The sequence below is a fragment of the Patagioenas fasciata genome, chromosome 1 (assembly GCF_037038585.1).
Source record: "Patagioenas fasciata isolate bPatFas1 chromosome 1, bPatFas1.hap1, whole genome shotgun sequence".
Taxonomy (NCBI): domain Eukaryota; kingdom Metazoa; phylum Chordata; class Aves; order Columbiformes; family Columbidae; genus Patagioenas; species Patagioenas fasciata.
The window spans coordinates 126586807-126603395 of record NC_092520.1 but is presented as its reverse complement, the minus strand read 5'-3'; the positions used below and the strand labels follow the sequence as shown (position 1 = coordinate 126603395).

The 16589-nt window shown below is 38.2% G+C and overlaps 1 protein-coding gene across 4 annotated transcripts in view; it reads right to left on the bottom strand.

The window, feature by feature from the left end:
- STXBP5L (syntaxin binding protein 5L) overlaps positions 1-16589 on the bottom strand; it is a 202093-nt gene that overhangs the window by 166986 nt on the left and 18518 nt on the right. For all 4 annotated transcript variants that reach the window (XM_071814146.1, XM_065842427.2, XM_071814153.1 and 1 more), the window contains exon 2: positions 16286-16383. In XM_071814146.1, the coding sequence (XP_071670247.1) occupies positions 16286-16383 (98 nt within the window). The remainder of the gene's footprint in view (positions 1-16285; positions 16384-16589) is intronic.

The window sequence follows — 16589 nt, the reverse complement described above, 5'->3', positions numbered from 1 at the left end:
TGAGAGTTGCGATGTTAGCAGCGCTAAGCTATGAACTTTAGAAGCATAGGAGAAGACATTTTAGGGGTCATCCTCATGAGAGAATCTGCTTCTCCTGTTGTTTCAGAAAAGACTGGAGTTTCTGGCTTTATTTTCTGGGATATCCTACTTGAGGAAGATGGCAGCTTGAAAAGCTTATGGTCCAGTTTTCATTTAGGTGAGTTATCTTTAATTTTATGTCAATTTTTATATGAGATTTTATTTTAACTGACAAATACATCTTTGCAAGTGGCTATTCATTCACTTTATAAAAATCACACACTGTGGAGGCATGATCAAAATTCACAGGATAATTCAGAGATGTTTGTAGCGGTGCCCATCACGCTGTCATGAATGTATTTAAGGACTTTCTTTTTCTATAACTTTGGAAAATATAATTCTGGTGTTCTTAATCTTAAAAGAATTTTACAACCATGCACTACATTTTATAAGCCTTCTTGACACTGGTAGATGTTTTTCCATTTTACAGATATGAACAATAGGAATAAAGTTAAAGGCTCCATTTACTAAAGGCCAAAGGATTTGAAAAGGCCTTGCTAATGATGAAAACTCTATCCCCAAAACTACTGTTTAGCCAATTTTAAGTCTGCAGGTGCCTCTATCCATCAGACACGGTCTTGTATGAATGAAAAGGTGTAGTTAGCATGCAGAAACTGCCCCATTAACAGTTTGGCAGTTCTTGCATCTAAAAATAATGAGAAAACAAAAATTAACCGTTACTGTGTTGAAATAAAAGTGCAATGAGTGCAATGTCCTGACCAGACCCTTCTTGGAACCCTTGATTCTCTCAGTTCTGAAGAGCAGTAAGTTGAGGTTTGGGGAAGAAGACTCATTGATTAAGAGAGATGGAACAAGAAATCATGGCTACCAGGTTTTCACCTGGGGAGAGGGGTCTTGGGTTCCAGCCCCAAGTATAATCCGTGTGTGCGCTATCCATTGATCTGTTAATACAAAATAAATACATTCACTAAAGACAAGAGCTGTGAGCCCAGACAGGCAGCTCTGAATTTAAGAGCTACTTTGAAATTAACTAATGTACCTGGTTCCATTTGATCTTCCAGCGTAAAATATTATCTTATGAAAAACTTGTGTGAAACAAACACATAACGCTGTTATGAATTAAATATTGAATCTGTCTTGCTAAGACCACATGATCTATAAAAATAAAAATAACTTTAGATGTTATAATTACTGCATCTAACCACTGTTCATAATAAAATTTATAAGCAGAGCTTGAGCACAGATTGGCATGCAAGATTCCCACTTTAGATTATGTGACTAAACCGTTAACCTAGAAAGAAATGGTTTTGCTTGTTTTTCCTGCAAAGTGGAACACTTTAAGGTGAAAAACACCTCACAGGGATATATGGTCTGGTAGTAAAAATGTTGTGTGTAATGAGATGCGTAGGTTTAAACTTTTTGCTGAGAAAACTGAACTCTCATATCTCAAGTCAGTACATCCACAATACAGGTCAGTGGATACAGGAGGAGCACGAACTCTTAGATGTAGCATCTACCACTGTATTTTATGTTCACTCTGATCTTGTATGCTTGCTTTGAGAAGGTTTGCCAGATCTTAATCCTTTAGCAGAGGTTGCTGGAGAAGTGTCTAGCTGATTAATCATATTAGTACTCTATTATGAGACAGATGCTGAGCTACTTGACCCTCTAAGGCATTTGTGGGTATCTACACAAACAACACTTAAAGCATCTGAAGAGGCATTTCCCAGGCTAGAAAACTGTGCAGAGTTGTTCAGAATTTCAGCTTCAGTTTCAGATGCCTGAATTCCACTTGAATCTTGCTTAGGCACTGCGGTGTGGTTTTTGATATTACAGACATCAATGAGGTTGTTCCTGTGAGTAAAACAATGTACTTGGTCAGGTCGTAAGGCTTCCATGTGCTGTTATCTCCATACAGTGGTTTTATAAAATTCTCTCCCTTAACATTTTAGGTTCTCCATGTAAGCAGAGGTATCTCTAAGAGTGTATACTGATATCTCTCAAGTGCTCACATGATTTCTTAACAAAACTATCTCACACAGAAATTGGATGACTTGGTTTCTTCAAGGAGTAAATAAACAAGATCTCTCACACCTTGAAAGAGAAGACAAACAACCCTCACTAAACTGAAATCAGAGAACAAACAAGCACTCCATAACATTAGCATAATACAGAGAAAGTATTCTGCAGTCCTAATGAATAAGTAACATGAGAAATTGCTCAAACCTGACAGAGGACAAGGAAGAAAAGAATAAAATCAAAATATGAAAGAATGGTGAATTTGTCAAATCATTTTGGCTTGAAAATATTGTGGAAAAAATGTTGACATGTATGCCTTATAATTGATTAGAAGTTTAGTGACTCAATTCATACCTGTCGGATAATTCTCAAAAACCAGGAAAGACAGACATTGCTACTTATGCCAAATTTATGTACTGGTGGTTAGGTTACTTTCCACAGTGGAATAAGACATAGGCAAATAATCTCTTCTCTGCATCACCATGAAATTACTCTTATCTTCAATAGCCTCTTATCAATACACTACAGGGAAATTAACATTACCGTGCTTGCTTGGTTTCATGAATGGCACCTAAACACTTCTCACTCTGGCAATTAGTTAATTTTCTGTTTAAAAATGGCCAAATTCAAAGTTAAGAGACTGCAATCTTGAGTTTCATAATGATGTCCCTACCATGAATTTGGCTACTAGGATAAAATGAATTGCATTAAAACTATGCAAATGATCTACTGATTAGCATGTATGACATCTGTAGAAGGAATATAGGATACTTCTCCTAACCAAATAAAATATTTTCAATCAAGTACCTTGATGGAAAATGTATTGTTGTATTAGCCACTCCTTAGAGCTAAGCATTTATTGTAAAGTGAAATCTCTCAAAGTCTACAAATTAATATTAATAAAACTGCTGTGAAAAAGCAAGCACTTCTGTTATAATCTAACAGGAACTGGGGCAAACATCTATTCACATCTGTGATAAACCTGTGAAAGTACATGGTACAAATAATAAGGAAAAAACACATCAATATAACCCACAACAATTAAAGATAATTATTTTAAAAAATCAGATTGTAAGTTCTAATCATAGGCTTCCAAAAGACTATATAGTTGAGTGAAGTTATTCACATGCATGCCTACTACATGAATCTATTCAAATGTTAGTATACTTCTACCATACGTCACATCAATTCATCTCAAAATAAAAGCATAGTGCATTTGAAATTAGTATGTCTCAGATCGGACCACATAATTGTAAATAAAATGTCATGCAATTTTGCATTGTATAAAATATAGCTAAATAACAAAATAGAAACTCAGACTCCTCTAAAAGGCCTGGCATTTAAAACGCACATGCTGTAGCTGCTTGAAATCTAGCAGTGTAATGGGTGACTAGGGCTTTTCCTTTCTTGGAGCAATGACAACAACAACCAACCAACTAAACCAACAGAAATCAACCATAGTATAAAAGAATAAAATTCCAATATTTCCTTCTTACGTTATCTGTGAGCATTTTTACAGCTAATTTTGAACTTGCTAATATCTATTTAGTAAAATGAAAAAATCCCAGCAGTTAGTATCAATAATTAGAGAGAAGATTGTGAAATCCTCCTGCTGCTCAAGTAGTAGTTTTACAATTAAAGCACTTTAAGATCACTAGATTTCCAGTCATCATTGTCTGAAAACCACAACTGTTCAAGAAAACAGTACTGTAGAGTTTTTGAGAAGTGTACCGAGTCTGGCTGAGATGAAGCTAATTTTCTTCATGGCAGCCTGTATGGTGTAGTGTTTTGGATACATGACTAAAACAGCATTGCTAACACACCAGAGTTTTTGCTGTTGTAGAGCAGTGCTTGCACAGCACTGAGTTTTTCTATTTTACCCACTCTGCCCATGCAGTGAGAAGGCTGGGGTACACAAGAGTTTGGGGGACAGAGGGACAGAGTCAAGACAGCTGGCCCAAAGTGACCAAAGAGATATTCCATACCTTATGACATCATGCTCAGCACAATGCTCAGGAAAACGAGGAAGAAGCAGGGATGTTTGTGGATATGGTATTTGTCTTCCCAGGTAACTAACAGTTCCACATGCTGAGGTCCTCCCTGCTTTCCAGAAAGTGGTTGGACATCTGCACGCTGATGGGAAGTAGTGAGTGAATCCCTTATTTGCTTTTCTGCTAGGCAGAGCTTTGCTTCACTTATTAAATTGTCTCTACTTGAACACATGGGTTTTCTCACTTTTACTTTTCCAATTCTCTCCCCTGTCCTGCTGGAGGGAGTGAATGAGTGAGTGGCTGTGTGTTGCTTAGCTGCTGGCTGGGTCAACCCACCACAAGAAACAACCTAGGAAGCACAATGTAATTGCAAAATCTGCAATGCAATACCAAATGCAGCATGTCTATAAAGCAAACATTCATAGAGTAAGAAGGACAGAATATAAAGGAAGAGACTGCTTTCTTGTCAAAACCCAGCATCACTTACAGCTGGCTTGCTAAGCATTGGCTTTGGCTTACAAGTATTTTAGTACAATGTTAGCACAATGGCAAACAGACCAGTCTTTAAACAATGTGTACTTTGTTTATTAGTCTGTAAAGTAGTTATTATGGATAGTTTTATTGTGCTAATCTTTGCATATCAGCAGAAAATCAGAAGAGGTCCCAAGGACATTGTAGTAATAACACAGTATCATTCAGAAGCCAGGCACAGATATAATCTGCATTCCCTAATGCTATGGGGCTGGAGCAAACATTTGAAAGGCACATTCTTCAGCAGAAGCACATGTGTCTTTTGCCATATGACTCCAGCTGCTGTGGCTATACACTTCTATTACCTTCTGCTGGTTAAGTTTTAGTCAGCACTGACTAACCAAAAAAGATTCACCTCGCCAAGAGAGTAACTTTCTGCAGGTCCTTGTTGGTTATCTTCTTATTTTTAGTTATTTCTCCCGTCATGTTATCACCTCTGATGAACCTAAACCCATTAAAAAAGACACACTGAAGTTCGCAAAAACATCAAATGAAAAGATAAATCTAACCATGTGCTTCACAAATAAAGTTGCTTTCCCAGACTACTGAAGCTGCCTTCCTGATACCTCACACTGAAGGCATGCTTTCTGTCTGATTTTGTTTCAGAGTTTCTTCCATTACATTTAGAGGTGACTGATAAATCTGGCACCTGTATATGACATTATGGAATGTGATACCAATATTGGTTCTTTACTCTGTGGCCAGAGCATAATATTTATTTAGCAACTTAAAATGTGCATATCTCCTTAGGAAAGACATTTATGCTGATAAAGTGGGTCTTAATTGAAAATGGGTAGATAAGACTCAGTATCTTGCATCATTCTTGGCTCCTTCCACAAGAAATCTCCAGGAACGTAGGTTATATCTACATCATAATAAAAGCCAAGACTTCTCACATTTTCAGTTTAATTGTTTCAGAGGTTTTCATTCAAATTTGACATCTGGTTTGAACATTAGTTTAAGAGAGACTTACTCCACAAAACTTTGCTTATTTACAGGGTATCGAGGGATACCACACTTGCCTTTAGTGTCTCTCTCACAGATGACATAAGCACTTCATTGCCCATGAGACTGCACATGCTACCACTGACCAGGCAAGGTCTTTCTTATTTCTAATTTTCTGGCTCCTGCATGTACCATTTCTGAGCACCACAATGGTACCTGCTTCGTGGCCTACCTCCCCAGTACGTTTGGACGATATACTCTGTGATGTGCTTCAGAAGAGGAAAGCAATTTAATCCTGCATGTGCAAAAGCTATGGTGGAAGTATATTTTAATGAGCCCATCCTCCTGGACCTCCTTTTATGTGAAAGAAGATAGGCAGAATGATTTTTTGGGAGTCCTTGTCACCATAATTGTTTCATGTATGATTGACGGGAGGTTGTGGTTCCAGACACAAGCTTGGGTTTGTGGGACAGCATTATCCCCTGGATGTGAAATGATCAGCAGTTGATGCAAAACTTTCAGATGTGGAGCAGAATTGCAGAACCCCTCTGCTGTAAGCTAGTAGCATGACTTCACTATCCTTTCATGTAGTTTTGGAAGTCCATGTCTGTTTGCAAGAGCACCAATCACCCTGTAGAGAGCCTTGCAACTCCAACTATCACCTTTTAGTTACTAATCAGTTTGCAAAGAGTAAGTACACCAGTGGTGATTGATTGCCTCAGATATCATCCTTCAAACTATCTTACTTCAAATAGTGATAGCATATGATACCATCAAAATCATCCAAGTCTTTGATTTCTGTGGGTTCCCAAACTACGAAGAGGGAGACAGTTAATCCAATCCACATTTCCATGTAATGCACAACTCAGGGTTGCTATAATTACCTAAACCTCATGAACTACCACCTCATGCTATGCAAACCTTGGAAGCCCATATTGTGTATTGATAAGGATCATGGCTAAAAACATTGTGGTGAACTAGTTCATCCATCCACAGGAGATGACACATTCAGTATAGGGGGAACTGTGATTTACACATCAATGACAAGCTAACGAGCCACAGATCAGGCTGGCTGACCAATACCAGAGATGGAGGATGTGCTGGAGGGCACATAGCCCCATCTTCTGATATGCCCAGCATGGCACAGGTAGGGAATCCACCACCCTGAGGACCCTCAGCCCACCAGCCTCACCAAAGGGACTCCACCACCCTGAGGACCTCCAGCCCACCAGCCTCGCTGGGGTAACTGGACCAGACACCGGAGAACGCTGCGCTCCTGAACTACAAACCCCAGTACCCTCACCGCGGGACACCGAGGCCATACATCATCATACAAGTCTCATCATCCACGCTGCAGAGCCATAAGAGTAGCTGGATCACTCACCCTTTCTTTCTTCCTCTCTCTCTGTTCTTTCCTTCTCTTTTTTTTTTTCTTATATCCCTATTTCTTTGTCTCTCCTTCTGAGATATCTTACTCTCTTTCTGTCTCTTATACCTTAGTTTTCCTTCTCTCTCTCTACCACTCTCTTTCTCCCTTTCCCTTTTAAGGTCTGCTGTTGGATTCTTGTTAAGTTTCGTATTATAGATACTAATGGTTGCCAACACATTGCTTGTAGAAGGACTCTTGCTGTTAATGTATTGATAAGTTCTGTGATATCGTAAAATACTTTTGCCAAGCCACTATTCACTGTAACTAGTATTCCAACACGTACTTTTAGTAAAACTCATAATTGAATTGGACCCCCAGAGTGATTCTCTGTCATTCACTTCACATTGCTGCGCAGAATTAACCCAGAGTTAACTCACACCTGGTCTCATCTGTTGAGCCAGGGTGCGTGTGGCATTCAGAGTTAACTCATCCCTCATCCCATCTGTTGGGACGGGACAACCCATCATTGTAGACTTATAAGTGTATTAATAGGCTTCGCCAGAAGTCATGATGTCGGCACCTTACCTAAGTCTGGCCTAGGAGCTGATGAAGACTAATGCCTTATTTACCATCAGAGACAGGATCTTTAACATTGTTTGGATGCTTGCCTACACCAGAACTGATGCTGCATAATCTCCATGCTGCTGGGTGATAAGAATATGCCTTGACAATGGTGGAGCACATTTCCGGTTTGACTGGCCTAGGACACGTAGGCATGAAGTCAAATGTGCTCGTCTAAGTGCAGGGGGTTATGTAAGAGACTGGAGGTTAATGTTTCTAATCCTCTACACATCACAGGTGTCTGCTGTCCCTCATAAAACCTCTGCAAGGACTTAGGGTAGCCTTTCTATTCAGACAGAAATAGGAAGGACCAGTTCTTTTTGAAGCACTACCTCCCACATTCTGCAAACGATCCAGGCACTGAGGATAGTACTCATGTATGTGCTGCTTTGCAAGCTCATTGAGGAGGCCTATGAACTTATTGTTTCCAAAAGGGGATTGAGTGGGTTGGTAGAAATGTTCTTCTGTGGTGACAACATCTACATATAAATTTCTAAATTACCTTTGACCTCCTTCACACTAACACTAAAAAGGAATAGACTCCCCAAATTTCTAGGTCATTTCCTCTCTCTGCAGTCCCTCTGAATGAGGAGATTGATGCTATACTTACATTCTTTGATGCTCCCTAAGATCTGGCTGCATCAGCTATTCACTTTCTGATAGCTCTTAATCTGCAATCTCTTTTGGACAAGCTTGGTTTCTCCAGTGATGCTCTTTTATGAATCTTCCCCCTGTACTTGTGTGGCTTTGAATGCTACATCTGAAGCACTTGGGAAACACCTTGGTTCTTGACTTGAAAAGTTTTCTTAGAAAAATGTAATGTGGAGACTGCTTTGTGCAGGTCAGGAGAAAGGTGGAGACTGAAAAAATATTGCTTGTTTGCTGCCACTAAGAAAAGACAGATCAGGGCTGAGGAAGAGAAAAGTAAGGACTATGAGAATTGGAGTAGAACTGGTCACAGTTAGGGAAAGAGGGACTGAACTGGTCATGGATGAGAGAAAAGAACCTCATCAAAGAAACCAGATGAGGGAAAAGAAGCTCTTCAAGGAAACCTTTCCCTCCTCCTCTCCTGAACGAGGTCATAGTTTCTGTTTTCTCCATCTCTCCATTTTTTAGACTTCAGGAAAAATTACACATTTGTCCTACACCTAAGCTTTTGGTTGAAATAGTGTCCAACTATGTCTATACCATTTCATACTGAACCACCAAAACGTGATACATGTTCCTTGCTCCAGAAGATCCTCACAACTGGATGTCTTTGGTTCCAGAAGCTTCCAGAGGTCTTCTACATTGGTATTGCCGAAGCAAAAACAATTATTCACAGTCACCATAGTCTTTTTACCTCATAACGCATTCAATCCTCCACAGATACCTTTAGTGCATGGCCTCCCTCCATAAAGAACATACGTGAAAGAAAAGCACTTAACTTCAAGAAATCATCAAGAATTTTAATTGAATGAGTGCCTGTAGCTAGAAAGAAATAGGTCTCTTCTCACAAGACAAAAAGAAGTTATTGGGAGAAATAACATTTCTCTCTCCCCTGAAAGTATGCACTAGATAAAAGGAAAAGAGTCAAAACAAATAACTAATTGTGCAGCATGACTGTAAATTTCTATGTTTTAAGGATGTTTGCCAAATTTAGGTAATGGATATTTGTCTAAAAAAGATAATTGGCAGGCTGGAAAGGAGGGCAAATTGCCATGCATTATTTCCCTTGCATGACAACACTTGTGTTGATGACAGAAGTTTTTGAAGAAAAAAGGGTAGGGAAAGTTTTAAAGCTCACACAAAGTCTAATTAAGACATGTCACTTCTTTAAAATGGTTGACTATAACCACTAGTCATCTTTTCAATATCACAGAAAGGTGGGATTTTTTTATTAAACTCAATAAAATTCTTGAAACAAACTTCCAGAAAGCTCTTTTTTTTTTTCAGACAGTGATCACTAGTACAGTCATCAGGTCCAATTAAAATGCTGCCAGATCCATCCACCTGTATGCCATTCTCATATGCATCTCCAAATATATGAACATCTATTTTTCCTTAGTAGATTTGCTTGCAGATGTCAGATTCCATTTTTACCTCCTTGATAAACATCAACTGAAAGCGAAGAAAGCTCAGTACATGTAACTGTAACATGTATAAACTGCCTACTTAAAATGCATGAAAAAGGTTTGTGAGACCAATGGCCCCAAATTTATGCATATATGCAGAGACCTAATATGAACACATATATGACTGCACACATAACCAGATACACAGTAATAGCAGTATAGATATAAAATTCCACAAACTCTGGTTCTGTCAGATTTAATCACACAGATAAATTTGATTATTTTTATAGCTTTTATGTGTTTTTTTTTTCTTGTAGATTAACAATAAAATAATTTCTGTAATAACCTATTTAGGTATCTACACACATAAAAATTACATTTCTGTATCTGTTGACTCCCAGGGGCATTTTTAAAAGAACCTATATTAGGAGTACTGACTCTCAGTGAGATTTGTGTTCCTGGATCACTCAAGCGCTCTGGAAAAATCCAAAATATATTCCACAATTAGTTAAGGATGAAATGCATCAACGATTCTTCCAAGTCAAATAACAGAACTTTGGTTTTATGATCTTGTCTGTGCTTCCCCCATTCCATCTGCCCAATAAATCACATAAACAGCATAGAACACAGTTAGTTTATTTTAAGGATAAAGATCTACTTAAACCTTGTTTAGATTTAGAAGCAGCAGTTCCAAAGAGAGTAAATCTGTCACACTTTATATTTGGATGTTATACCATCCTTCTTACAGACCAAAACCTCAAGTTATATTATCTTCTTTCTTTCAAAGTACATGCAACCTGATGTCAAACACTTTAACTATTGTAAAAGTCCATGCCTCCTCAGAACTCTGCAGGCAATGATTTAATCAATGCTATTTGTTTACTTTGCCTGATTTTTTTCTAGAGCACACAAACAGCCTCAGTTTTACCTCTTGGTAATACAGTCTCTCTGCATACATCAGCTGCTGAGGATCCATGCTGTTCAATAGGGCTATCTTCGGTTTAAGTTTTACCTTTCACTTGACTGAGGATAGTAACTCTGGAATCAAATACATTATTCTTGGCTGTTCCTTAGAACAAACTAGATAATCTTATAGAATCACAGAATTGTTTAGGTTGGAAAAGAACCTCAAGATCATTGAGTCCCACTGTTAACTTATCACAACCAAGTCCACCACTAAACTATGTCCCTAAGTGCTACCTCTACACATATTATGTAATAAACACCTCCAGGGATGGTGCTCAGCCACTTTCCTGGGCAGCCTGTTCCACTACCTGCCAACCCTTCCTGTGAAGAATTTTTTCCTAATATCCCATCTAAACCTCCTCTGGTGCAACTTGAGGCCATTTCCCCTTGTCCTATCACTTGTTCCTTGGGAGAAGAGACCAACACCCTCCATGCTACAACCTCCTTTCAGGTAGTTGTAGAGAGAGATAATGTCTCCCCTCAGCCTCCTTTTCTCCAGGCTAAACAGCCCCGGTTCCCCCAGCTGTTCCTCATCAGACTTGTGCTCCAGACCCCTCACCAGCTTCATTGCCCTTCTCTGAACTCTCTCCAGCACCTCAATGTCTTTCCTGTAGTGACGGGTTCAAAACTGAACACAGGATTCAAGGTGGGGCCTCTCCAGCTCCTAGTACAGGGGGACAGTCACTCCTCTAGTCCTGCTGGCCACACTGTTTCTGATACAAGCCAGCATGCTGTTGGCCTTTTTGGCCATCTTGAAGGCATGTTTTGTTTTGGTTTTGCTTGTTCCTATTAAGTATTGCTGTCCTGTGTTTGATGTTCAAAAATCGCCCTTGCTACCAAAGCATGGGAAGAAACACATAAACAGGCCAGAAAAATGATTCCAAACATGATCCAAAAGCAGAATCTTTCTTCAGCAGAGCCTGTAGAATTTTTGTGATTTGAAAATGGCTTCACATGAAGATCTTTTAAACATGAGCAAAACATAGGCTTTCTTCCATATCACTCAAAACTGATAGGCTATTTCTACCTTTTGTACCAAATTTCATTCACAATCACATTCTGCCATAGCTGGATTTCCGTGTTGCAATTTCACATAGTGAGACAGGTCAAGCTAATAACCTGTTCCTTACTGCCAAATTTCTACTTCTCCTCCATCTCTCTTTCCATCCAGTCCCAACAGTGCACTCCTTCCAGTTTCCTTATGTGTCCTTCTGATTAGAAACAGATAATTCAGTTCACTTATCTGGCAAAAAAGTAATGCAGCAAGAAAGAGCTAGTATTTTGCCAGGATAGTGACTTGGATTGTTTATGAAAATATCTGATGAGCATCACAGTGAGACCAAAGAAAGTGTCAGTACTGTGCAGATAAGGAAAAGCTGGGGGCAGAGCAACACTTCCACTTTTATGTGCTAGTGAGTCAGAATAATCTTGTTTGCTTAGGTATGAAACAGCTACTATATTGTCTGATAACACTGGAATACAGCAAGATGTTACGTCTATTAGAAAGGTCTTGCATGTGTAGTGGATGGCTTGCTTTTTCGCACACACAACAAACAGTGAGATGATTATTTGCATGCCCATAACCTGCATCCATAACAAAAAGAATCCCATAAGTCTAAAGAATACATATTAACGACAACAATAGACTAAACTAAAACAAGCCCAAAGACATATTACTAATTTAAGCCTGTCTGATGATGGATAAGCTTTTGGTGGTGTGAAGGCCACTCTGGACACAGTAAGCTGGGTTTTTTTGCATTGGATTTAAGACAAACTTTCCCTTACTTCTTAAGATACAGAGATGATAACAGCTATAGAAGAGTCTCTTTCAGAATTTCTTACAGCAGCTGACCACCAAATAATCATCAGCTCAATACAAAAATATGTAGATGTTCTATTCCATATTTTTGAACTAGATGGCTTTACTGACTAAGCACATCCTTGATGTGGTAGAAAAAGTCCAGAGGAAAGGACTTGGTGACTCCAGAAAGCACCTATAATTAATTTTAGCAGGCATTTGTGAGCTGAATAAATGACAACATAGAAATATGCGTTCTGAAAACGGAGAACAACACACCATTTTGTCAGACCTGATACTGGAATAATAACTGCTAACAACACTGATTTTAATCTATTTACTGAGATCAAGAATGTGACAAGCCCCCAGACTCCTCCATTTCCTCTGAAATGAGGAAGATACTTAAATCTGACTGAGTCTTTTAATTTCTTGCCCCCTTGAGTGGTGATACAGAACCTTTCTCTGATAGTAACCAGAAGGCTGCACACTTTGTTACATTGCGTGCAATGTCAGAAAGTCCTCCAGATTGGAACTAAAGAAGGATATGGAGACAATAAGGAAAGGAACTGAATTTCATAGACCCCCCTTCTTCTGAATGTGTTTGCTTGAAGTCCAGGTAGAGTGGTATCAAGCAATGATCTGAGCAATGATCAAAGGTATGGGAGCTGAGAACAAGCTTCAAAGAGGAAAATAATCATCAGAGGGGAAATAAAATTTGCTGTGCTCAGGACAAAGAAAAAGAACAACCAGATGGCATAGCGATTGTTTCAAGAGTGGGCTTTTTGCCCTTTTTTTGCAATATTTATTAGTTTGTGTTGGTAATAGGAAGATAATCTTTCATCGATGATTTGCAGCGCACTCATTCTCTGGTTCAAGAATAGCTGTCCCTATGAAGATCCAGTACCCAGCAGTCATCACTGTAGGTAAAACTTACATTGTTTGTTGTTTGAAGTTCCTTGAGAATCCCACAGAGACTGCTATGCTCACTAGACCATAGCAACAGCAATTCCCATTGCTATAGAAGTTATAGCAGTTGCACCTAAAGCAGCCTGAAAAGAAATCTAGAAGACAAATTGACTCTCATACAAAAATGAACTCTCATTTATCTCTGTACTCTAATGGCAACTTATGAATAATATACTGTATTTCAGACCAATTTAGCATAGTCAGTTTTGGTCCTGCTGCTGGATCATTTGAAATGATCACCTGAAGGTGCGATGTTAAACATTAATTCAAAATACAGAGGTACATGCTTCATTTTCTTAGGATACAGCTTGTCTTTTGAGATCTGTTACCCTGTGACCAATAGAAATACCAACACTTTTTGAATCCTTCAGAGAGACAGGAAAGCAACAATACCATTATGTGACTTACACTGGCCACAGGAAAACTTGGTCTCCGTCATTACACTAATACTAAATATAAATTCTGTCTTGCCTTGTGTTGCCCAGCACAACGGAGTCTGATCCAAACTAGGTGCTTTTCATGCTACCAATAAATAAACAAATAAGGAATTGGGTGCATTTCTCTGATGGTAGACAAATAGTCTGTCCTTCCACTTCATCCACACTGCTGTTTAGAAGCATCAACCAAACACATTGTATGTGTGGACCAAATTCTCTTTCTGTTGTGCAGCTCTGTTAAAAAGTATTTTTACAGGATGCTATGGAAGACTCAGTCATTAAAACCTATACTTTTTCAATTTGATCAAAATATTCCATTATGAATTGTATTTTCAGATGTAATACTAAATCTGTTACATCTTGACTTGGATTTTATTACCCAATTTCAACAATTAGAAATGGTTGCAGCAAGACTGGCTTAAGTGAGTGGTGTTCTGTGTGTGGTTCCAGGCCCTGTTTCACTGATTACTATCCAGCCCTGTGTACAAATGCAAAGTTATTAGTCCACAACTAGGTTTTTTATGTAACATGTTCTGTAAATCTTTGAGAGCCAAGTGGAGAAATCTAGCTAAAATTAATAAATAAGTAATTAGTTTTATGGCACCCTCTGTCTTCAAAGCACAGCTTCCATTAACTCAATGCTCAATTAAGCAAACCAGGATCTGTGTGTCTAAGCTGAGAAGAATTTATGTTATGATATGGTATGTCTTTGAAAAAGAAAAAAATCAAATTCCCTGGTAATCTTGATGCTTTTGTTTGATTCAGATGCTAGAACTGGTAGGAAATTTTCCATCAATGAGGTAGGGGTTTGCTAGCAAAACTGGAGAAGAGATATTAAAGGGAAGGGTGTTTTGAAAAACACTCCTCTCCCTTGTTCCTCTCTCCCTTTATAGTCAATTTACATAGAATATAACCATAGAGTTTTACATAAGGTTGGAGATATAGCTATTTTTCCACACCTGTGGCAGAGGGCATGTAAGTTTAACTTAATTCTGCACAAACTGGTATTAATTCAGGCTCTATACTTCCATTTTTCTTAAAGGAGGGATTTACAGAGGTATAGCACCCCTAGTCAGTAACAGCACTGCTCCTACAAAAGCCAGGTTGCTGAGATGGAAAGAAGAGGTGGGCTTGGGAGTCAGTCTTCTGCAAGGTCTTCTTCCTACATCTACATTAGCCCTGAAATTCCTGATACACCCACACATAGAAGATATCAATGAAGTTTCTGGAGAGAAAATTCCAGCTTTCTAACCTTGCATACCTCCCAAAGGAGGAAAGCATGACCATTAGCCTTGCACTTTCCTAGAAGTGCACAAATTCAAAGGGATTTTCCTCTTCATAACCAACCAAAATATATTCAATTTTCATCGTATAGGTAAATACTAAGAGTAGAACTATCAAAGCAAAGCTTGTTGCATAACTACATGGTAAGTCTTATGAAAAGTTCTGTGAAAGCTTGTGAAAATGCAACTGTTCAGAACAAGTGCACCCAAAAATGCAGGAAACAAAGTTTTAGTCATGTTATGTGAAGCACAGACTGCTTCTCCAGGAGGAGATTTTTCTTTACTTTGTAATCTGTCTCTGGGTTCATTAGGTTTATAGTTACCTCGGGAACAACGACAGCAAAAGAACCAGAAAATATTAGGTTGGTATTTTATACAGCACTGTCCTCCACTTTAAACCAAGAATTTTATTTAGCTGCAAGAAGGTTGTAAAAATATTCATTTATTGCTTTCATATCCTGTAACTTTTAAACCTTCCTGTAATGTTCTTTCTTCTGTTTTTTCCTTACTTTATATGTATTTTCACCAAATTGCAACACATGTGAACCCTGATAAACTAGGAAAATAATGCAGAGAAACATTTTCAAATACATCACATTTAAGTATCCTCAGATTTTATTTTTAAATCAAAGTTTTCAATTTTTTATTACATTTATATTCAATTTATTCTGTGTAGACTTCTAACTCAAAAATCCCACTGTATCAAAAACTACATTAAATGCTGGTACTGATGTGCCTTTATAATTATTGAAGAGAAACAGGCACTTTTAGAGTGTTTCACCTTCTCTTTTAGGAAGGGATGAATTCTGCCTTAAACTCACTTTTTTTCCACCATTCATTTGGAAGATTCTAAACAATATTTCATGCATAGATATCTACAGTGAAGATGTCTACAGTTGACTAATTTATTTATTGCTAGCAAAACATTCACAACTTGCTCATTACCACTTTGTAATCTACCTTTACATACTGAAAAGAGTCTACTTTTCATGGTAAAAAAACCAAGAAGTAATTCTGCTTTATATCATCCAATATATGCCAAAACCATAAACCAAAAATCCAATCAAAATTTTTTCTTTGGACACTGTAAGGACCTAATGTTAATTCTTCAACAGCACATCCTTTTCCAGTCCATCTAGTAAAGCAAAATGAAGTAGAACATAACAACAGAGACTTTAACCTTACCTGAGTGCTTGCAGAAGTTGATTCACATCACTGTATTACAAATACATAGAAATGGTGAAAATTTTGAATGAGAAAGGATACATTCGTATGGCTCCTGTTCTTGTTCCAATTGCCAGAATTTTCTGAACTGGGTCAAAAGCTAAGGCAGTGGGTAGATAAGGAAAACCATGGCGAACCGTCTGAAACAGAGCAAATGAGCAAAGTGATTGAACTGTAACCACAGATAACAGCATGTATGTGTTACGTTTCATGTATAGGAAACCAATCAATATTTTGCTATACGTTGTAGTAATTGCAATATTTTTCAAGAAAAGTATTTTAAAAGATACAGTGTTTTGAATACAGAGGTGAATTTCACTTATGCCTATTTCCAGAGACACTCTAA